This window comes from Rhinolophus sinicus, linkage group LG10 (genome assembly GCF_036562045.2).
Source record: "Rhinolophus sinicus isolate RSC01 linkage group LG10, ASM3656204v1, whole genome shotgun sequence".
Lineage (NCBI taxonomy): Eukaryota > Metazoa > Chordata > Mammalia > Chiroptera > Rhinolophidae > Rhinolophus > Rhinolophus sinicus.
Window position 1 is genome coordinate 37,246,481 of NC_133759.1, and position 8,485 is coordinate 37,254,965.

An 8,485-nucleotide genomic window follows, 5' to 3' on the forward strand; every position below is an offset into this window, starting at 1 on the left:
ATATTGTGAAGTTGTGATGGACAGTGTTATTCACCATTTTTCTTCAATGAGAGTTATTTCTATAACTGCTAGGAGTGCTATGGACAAAAAGCCTTCAACTGTCATCTTTAGAAATGGTTTCAGCTGAAGAAAGCTGCCTAGATCAGGGCCACCGCCCTTCCCTGGTCTCTCATACCCAATGACTGATGGAAGCGGGAACTGGGCTATTTCAGCGTAACCTAGGACAACTATGACCAGCCATTCTCACTTCAGAGCTCCCAGTGAGGTTGGCTGAGGCTGTCATTGGAGCTGTAGCACCTCAACTTCTCCTTCTGACCGCTACAGTTTACTTTGCTTCTCTTTCACAAGGCTCTTCTTTAATATTGTCCATGCTGAAAAAAAAAATTGGCGATCAGAAGCACCTCAGAGAACATTAGGGAAATGTACAGGTAAATTTATAATTGCAAAAAGAAGAAAAAACAACCTGGAATGGAAAGAACGGAGAGATGTATGGGGGAGGTAATGGGAAAAAAGAGATAAATTGGGGAAAAAATTGAGATGAGTTTGAGGCAAGAGTAGGGGTGAAACTTCAAAGAATGGAGTTGGCTGAAGGTGACAGAGGTGGAAACAACAGCGTCATGCAGCAGAGGCAAGGGATCTAAAAATCCATGGGTTGGGTATTTGTGGTTTACCCTCTAAGCTAAAGGTCCTTACCAGGATCTGCGTTAAAAAAAAAGTCCTTGCCTGCTACTGACCAAGGAATTTTGCTAAAAACAAAAACTATCAAAAGAAGCAAAAACCAAAAAACACCCAAACCGCAGTTGCCCACGGTCTACAAATGAAGATGCTCCCTCCATCTCAGTGGTGGTAAGTGCTCACAGTGGATCTTGGTCTATCACTTGCGCAGGAAGCAGGTGGGGAGGCGTTGTTGGGCAGTTCATTCCTGGAACAGGCGTCTCCGGGCCTTGCGCGCAGGACCTGGAGGGCGCTGGGGGCGCGCGTGGGGACCTGGACTTGGAGAAGGCGGTAGAGGTTGGAGTGGTGAGCTGGGAAAAGGCTCTAGAAGGTGGAAGTCCAGGTTGAAGTAGGGACCAGGAGAGCGTCTCTCTGGACTGGGGGTGGGGGCCCGAGGCGCGGGCTCCGTGATGGGGCTGTGCGGGTAGAAGCCGGTCACCCTTCTGGCTGAGGAGCGGAATCCAGCGACTGAGCCGGCCTCAGGGTCCATCGAAGGCGGCAGGAACTCGGGGTCCGCGTCCTCCTCGTAGGCCTCCTCTTGGGCGGCGATCTCTGGGACACATGCGCAGAAGGAGCTCTGCTGGACGGCAACGTCTTCCCTGGGAGCGCCCAGCAGAGCGCCAGGTTCTAGGCCCACAGGCGCGTGGCCCTGCCCTTCCGAGTGTTCGTCGGCGGAGCCCAAGAGGGTCTCCGGGATCAGCATGAAGGTGTGCTCTCCGAGAGACACTTGCAGGACCGACGTTGGCTCGGGCTCCAGCAACAGGTCGACGCCGTCCAGGGGCAGCTGCAGGGCACAGCCCGCGGCCAGGACCACGACGGAGGTGAGCGCGCCCACGGCCGGGGGCTCCGCGGGTTCTTGCAGGGTGGGCGCCGTCCTGGACTCCGGGCCCGCGGGCTCTTCGGTTCGGCGGCGCTTGGCGGGGCCGGGTCCTCCAGGCCGCGGTCCCCAGCCGGGCGCAGGGTAGGCTCTGGGGCTGCGGAGCCGGCTGCCCATCATTTCTATGGCGCTGCGGGCGGCGCCCGGAGGGCCTGGCAGAGGTGAGTTCACGCAGTGACAGGTCCCGATGACTGGAGAGGCAGGCTGTGGTCGTGGGGAGGGGGAGTGAGGCGTAGAAACGCGGGAGGCCGCTGAGTCCTCAGAGCTCCCGGGGCTCCTAGGAGGTAGGTCCGCAGTTTAACTTCTAGGGAAGCCGCACCGGGCGCAGTACCCGGCCTCGCCGGTTGGTATCTTCCGCTCCTCACGTCGACCCTGTGCACCGGATGATTAACAACTTGGGATGTCAGGTGACTTGCGACCTCCAGGATGTCTCACTATATGCCCCGCCTCCTGCCATAGAGAGCAACATATTTGCTGCAGTGCGATAGTTAGGTTAAGTTTTCTAGAAAGGGTAGGGGAATGCTCCTTGGATGCCCATTTGGGGCCGGGGGGATAGACAAAACACAATCGCATAAATTCTTGCTCACTTTTAGAAGTAGCACATGCCTAATGTCTTCTAAGATTTTCTCGGACGCTATGAAAAGCCTTTACCACATATCCGACCTCACCATGCCCAGTTCACCAAATGGTTCTTGAAATTTTTTTCACTCAGGAGAGAAATTAGAAATGCATTTAAAAAAAATAAAACTTTAACAATAATCGAGTGAAACTGCAGTTTTTTAGTTAGAGGTCAGGCTGTGCTAATTATTAATAACAGCAAAATTTTATCGTAAGGTTAACTTTTTGTATTCAAGATTAACTTGTTATCTGACTTGTATTATAGTCAGTGTTTAAAAATTAGTTTATTCAGCCCTCATTAGTGAAGCTCAGAGGAGAGAAGGAAATTTTACAAAATTAAATGCTTGGTATGTATTGGATCTGGGAATTAAATACTAACATATTTAACTTTAAAATAGAGATCTTTGACTTTCTTAGGGCAAACAATCCAGATATGGAATTGCTGGGGAGTAGTGTGTGGCATCCTAACAATAATAGATAAGGCCAAACTGCTTTTTAAGGATTTGTCCTACTTTTTTGTTTGTTATCTGTGGGTAAGTGTTCCCTTTGCATCACATCCTTGCCAACACTTAGTATGGTTAGATTTCTAAGCCTTTTTCAGTCTGATGGTGTAAAATGGTATCTTACCATGTATTTATGTTGTATTTCTCTGATTACTCATGAGGTTGATCATGTTTTCATATTTGGAATTGGCCATTCATATAACATCTTCTGTGTAATACACCTTTTCATTGTAGTTGTCTTTTCTTTCTGCATATAACATTATTCTCTTTGAATTTGGTGGGCTTACAATAATCTATCTAAAGGTGTATTTGTATTTATTTATCAATTTTGAAAGTTGTGCTTCCTGAGTGAAGACACTATACTATGTCCCAGAACTATGTGTATTCTTGGAAATATGCTCCCCCCACCCTTCAGTGCTGAAAGTCTTGAGGCCTCTGTCTGCCATTGAGTCATGAAGACTAATCTCATCATGCTTTTTACTCTTGTTCATAGTAGGAATCTGTTCATCCCTCATAGCCCAGATTTAAACCTTCACATACTCAGTACATGGTATTTTCTCAGAACCTCCTATCCCTCTCCATCCCCTACACCTTTTCATTCTGCCTTCTGGAGCTTATACTCAGTCACAAAACTCAAAAAGCTTCAATAACCCTGATATTCCCTTTAAACTTTTACTATGATTGAAACCTGCTTCTTCTGAGTACACTTCTTTCCCTGGATGCTTCTTAAGTGGAGGCTGTTTCCTCCCCCACACCCCTAGAACCCATGGCTGGGGGTGCAGTATTATGTTTTTTTGCTCCTCTCTGATGTTTCCCAACCATTTCTCTATCCTTCCTGAATTTCATGTCATCAGAATATAATCTGTCTTGGTGCAGTCCTCTACCCTCTTTCCAACTCCAGGGCTCCTCTTACTCCTTAAATGCTTTTTACAATTGAATTTCTGTCACTCTCTTCCATATTGATGCCATCATGATTCTTGGTGATTTCAAAATATACTTAGGCTGGTGTATTTCCATCCTATACCATTCCTATGCAATCCAGACTCCCATATCTCACTTCCAGGTCAACATCTCCACTTGGATATGTAACAGGCACTTCAAACGACACATGTCCAAAATTGAACATATCTTATTTTTTCTATCTCTGTATCCCTCCAGGTCTTTCTGGTCTCAGAAAATAACAGTTCCACCCATTTTGTGCTCAGGCCCGAAACCCTCAACTTATCCTTTGAGTTCTCCTTGACTCTCTTTCACTTTTCAAATCAAGAAATCCTGTTTTCTCTATCTTCAAAATATATCCAACTACATGCCTCTTCATATTACTCCTCTTGCTACTACTTAATATAAGGCAGCATGAGTTCTTGTGTGAATTACTGCTCTTCATGAAGGCAGTGATTTTTAATTGTTTTATTCTTGCCTGTACCTTTGGAGTTTAGTAGGCCTGGAGCATAGTAGGCACTTAATACACATTTGTTAAATGAGTGAATGATTTTTTCTATCATCACATCTGGAGAATTTGTATTCATTTGTCTCTGTGAACACTGCTATTTCCCTATTCCCTCAGTGTTCTCCCTCTCCAGCTCCAATAGTCATGTAGTAGAACTGCTTTCTTCCTGATAATGTCTCGTAATTTCCCTCTCACATTTTTTATGTTTTTGCCCTCCTTAGCTTCATGGGTGCAATCTCCAGTTCAGTAGTTCCACTTTCAATTCTGTCTGAACTATTGTTTAACCCATTCATTGCATTTCTTACTTCCATGTTTTCCTATGCAATCCCTAAAAGTTTTCTTTAGCTCCCTTTTAAAGCTGCCGTATCTTTTGATAATTTTTCTTAGCTACACTTACATTACCCTCTTTTGTGTCCTCAAATTTATTTAAAAAATATTTTATATCTGATAATTCATCAATTTCTGTCATTTGAGGGACAGATTTTCTCCTATTTCCTGTTTTAGATGTCTCCCATTCTCACTTATTGTGGTTTGTTTCCTTATGTATTCTTTGATTCTAGAGTATGAATCTAGAATCATTGAAAGGTACTCTGAGAAGATACTTAGCCCTGGGTATAAGATGTATTCTCTTTGGAGAAAAATTGTTTTCCTTTTTTTTGCCAGCTTCATTACCTACCAGAGAATATTTTAAACTCTCAGCTCCCCTTACTATCCCCAAAAGATTGTGTTTCATTCTACCTAGAGCCAATCCTGAGACAGATACATTTAAGTTCCATCCCCTTTTGTATTGTGAGTTACCAATTGGAGACATCATGTTTTGGAAGCCTGGGCTTTTTTTCAGGGCTTTGTGAACACTGAATTTTATTTAATCTCTCCCATAAATGGACCATTATAACCAAAGCCCTAGGTCACTACAGAATGTTAGTAACCTCCATGTACCCTCCTGTTTCAGCATCCATTTCCCTCTCTAGATTTGTAACATGGCATTATTTTTGGCCTTGGAGGATTTCTCTTACATTTATAAGCTGTGATATGCCTTTAAATATGTTGAAATAATTTTTATCCATCAGTTCCAAGAGTGTTGTTCTTGAGGATTTTTTTTGGATTATTTGGTTCACATATTTCTGAAAATGGATGTCCTCAGTTATTTCTAGTATAGATTATGAGGCTCTTGCAATAGAAGACAGTTTTGCAAACAGGGCCATCTTCCTTCTTCAGAATAATCAGATAATTAGGCTGGGACTTGGACTGATTAATTGATGTGTTATGGGGGGATTCAGAAATAGAATAGAAAATCCAATCTCTGAATGGACTGCTGATATTTTGAGGTATTTGTGTTACTAAATACATCAGAGACTAAAATATATAGTGGAAACTGGTATTTCTGCTGCTTTGAGGGAGCTGAAAATCAGCCTACTGCCAATCATCAGAGTTTGAAGAGGCACTGACCGCTGTTTCATGGCTCTGCCTGTGATTCGTCAAGGAGAGACAGGTTGAAACTGGGAATGGTCACTGTGTGATTGCTTGGGGATTAGACCTATGACTTTCCAGAGAGACAAGTAACAAGAGTTCCAAAAGCCTTGGTTCTGAGTTGTGGTTCACTCGGAAGTGGAAACTGTAAAATTTATAACTGTGGGATGCAGAAGATGAACTTCCACTCAATGCGCCCACTAACGAAAGTTACTAAGCACATGTGGCAGTCCAATGTGATTAAAAACAAGTAATAGATTTTACCTGTGAGGAAATTGAATTACTTGAGCTATTAAGTAATGTTTAAAAAATTTCAAAACATAAAGGATGGAATACCATCTAGAAACATAGGGATTTATAATACTAACTGGGGAAGTTTGAAACAAGATGAAGGAAGTGAAAATCTTGAAAAGAAAAAATATAATCTTTGAAATGAAAACTTTCTTATAGAAGTATAAACAGAATACTGGAAACAGTTGATGAAATGATTGGTTAATTGATTAAAGAATAAAGAAAGCTGGAATTAAGGTTTACACACACACACACACACACACACACATTAAGATGTTAAGAGTCATGGGAGATTGATTGAGCACTGCCTTTATATATAAACATCTGATTGGATTTCCAGACATGGGGATGTGTGGGATATTCCAAGATATAGAGACTAAAATTTTGTGGGATTTCAGCCAAGAGATAATTCCCCCATTAATAGTTAATCAAATTCTATCAAGTCAAATAAAAATAGAATCTACCCCAGAGACATTACAATAAAACTGTAGGACACCAAAGGAAAAGAAACATTTTAAAATATGCTAAATTGAACAGCCAAATTGAATAATACATAAGGAGTAATAAATTGATTGGCAGAAGACTTCTTGCTTGCACAAAAACAACAAAACGGCAGGATAGTGGACTAATATCTTTAAAGTAGTTACACATCATTTCAGAATTAAGAATGAATATGCAACAAAACATTTTCAGATATATAAGACTAAGAGAGTTTACCACACAAAAACATGTTCAGACTTACAAAACCAAGACAGTTTACTATAAACAGGATATAGTGGAAAGAACTATTAAAGGATATTCCACAAGAAGAAGAAAACTGTGGCTACACTTTGAGAGTGGAATGTAAGAATAAAAAGGTAGAGAAGACTTGATAAAGCATGTTGGTAAATGTAACAGAATTGATGTTTTTAAAGAATGAAATCTTTTTGACTTCAGCTTAACCAATAGTATTTTATTTCTTTTATAAAAATGGGAAGCAAATATGGTAATAAATAAAATTTTTAAAATTTAGAAATTTGATTTACATAAGAAAAAACTCTGGGTAAAATTTAAAAGGTATAAAATATGGAATAGCAAAAATTCAAACATTTTACATCAGTCTATGGGTCAAAAGCACCAATAGACTTAAAAAGGAAGTACATATCCCAATGCATACTGAAAACACCTGATAACATTCAAGTTATTTATAATGAAAAGTGAACTGACTAGTAGATGAAACTTCAGCAGGTTAAGAGGTAGCTATGAACAAACATCATACTATTATGTATAGTAACCATTATACTATTTTGCAATTTTCCAGAAGAGCAGCTGGAAACACCAAGAGAAAAGCCATGGCTAAGAGTCTTTCTAAATTCATGGGAAAACATACAAGGAAACTCACAACATGAGAAATCCAGTGATTTCTTGGTTTGGAGAGAAATGGGAGCAACGGAATGGTACTTTGAGCGAAAATAACTGATAAAAAATGAGGGGGAATGGAGCCTGAAAATGATCTTGTAAAAAAGCCCAGACGTCTGAAAATACATTGTCTGGTATTCCTGAGCAGATTTTCAATTTCCAAGTTGAGGTCTAGAATCTGTTTTCTCTTCCTGAGGTCTTCATCTGCTTACTATATAGCCAGTCTGCACGGAAGAAGGCATCGTTTGCACGCGAAATGTTCAGTTTCCAGGTTGTAGAATATTCATTGTAAAGGACGCTGGGGAATTGTACAGGGCCTCCAAAGGGGTAGCCAAAATTATTAGTACGTATGTGTGTACGAGGGAGTGGGGCCGTTCATTCCTGGAACAGGCGTCTCCGGGCCTTGCGCGCAGGACCTGGAGGGCGCTGGGGGCGCGCGTGGGGACCTGGACTTGGAGAAGGCGGTAGAGGTTGGAGTGGTGAGCTGGGAAAAGGCTCTAGAAGGTGGAAGTCCAGGTTGAAGTAGGGACCAGGAGAGCGTCTCTCTGGACTGGGGGTGGGGGCCCGAGGCGCGGGCTCCGTGATGGGGCTGTGCGGGTAGAAGCCGGTCACCCTTCTGGCTGAGGAGCGGAATCCAGCGACTGAGCCGGCCTCAGGGTCCATCGAAGGCGGCAGGAACTCGGGGTCCGCGTCCTCTTCGTAGGCCTCCTCTTGGGCGGCGATCTCTGGGACACATGCGCAGAAGGAGCTCTGCTGGACGGCAACGTCTTCCCTGGGAGCGCCCAGGAGAGCGCCAGGTTCTAGGCCGACAGGCGCGTGGCCCTGCCCTTCCGAGCGTTCGTCGGCGGAGCCCAAGAGGGTCTCCGGGATCAGCATGAAGGTGTGCTCTCCGAGAGACACTTGCAGGACCGACGTTGGCTCGGGCTCCAGCAACAGGTCGACGCCGTCCAGGCGCAGCTGCAGGGCACAGCCCGCGGCCAGGACCACGACGGAGGTGAGCGCGCCCACGGCCGGGGGCTCCGCGGGTTCTTGCAGGGTGGGCGCCGTCCTGGACTCCGGGCCCGCGGGCTCTTCGGTTCGGCGGCGCTTGGCGGGGCCGGGTCCTCCAGGCCGCGGTCCCCAGCCGGGTGCAGGGCAGGCTCTGGGGCTGCGAAGCCGGCTGCCCAT

General features: G+C 44.1%; 2 protein-coding genes across 2 annotated transcripts; both read right to left on the minus strand.

The window, feature by feature from the left end:
* Positions 1–916: 916 nt before the first annotated feature.
* LOC141567105 (proline-rich protein 23A-like) lies at positions 917–1,708 on the minus strand. Its single transcript, XM_074312181.1, has one exon. The coding sequence runs from the start codon at positions 1,706–1,708 to the stop codon at positions 917–919; it is 792 nt and encodes a 263-aa protein (XP_074168282.1).
* A 5,794-nt stretch (positions 1,709–7,502) lies between these two features.
* LOC141567106 (proline-rich protein 23A-like) lies at positions 7,503–8,485 on the minus strand. The gene has a single exon (XM_074312182.1). It carries the CDS (start codon positions 8,483–8,485, stop codon positions 7,694–7,696), a length of 792 nt encoding a protein of 263 aa, XP_074168283.1. The 3' UTR covers positions 7,503–7,693.

Coding starts and splice junctions, on each gene's coding strand:
- LOC141567105 (XM_074312181.1), bottom strand. CDS start 1,708: ATGGGCAGCCGGCTCCGCAGCCCCAGAGCCTACCCTGCGCCCGGCTGG.
- LOC141567106 (XM_074312182.1), bottom strand. CDS start 8,485: ATGGGCAGCCGGCTTCGCAGCCCCAGAGCCTGCCCTGCACCCGGCTGG.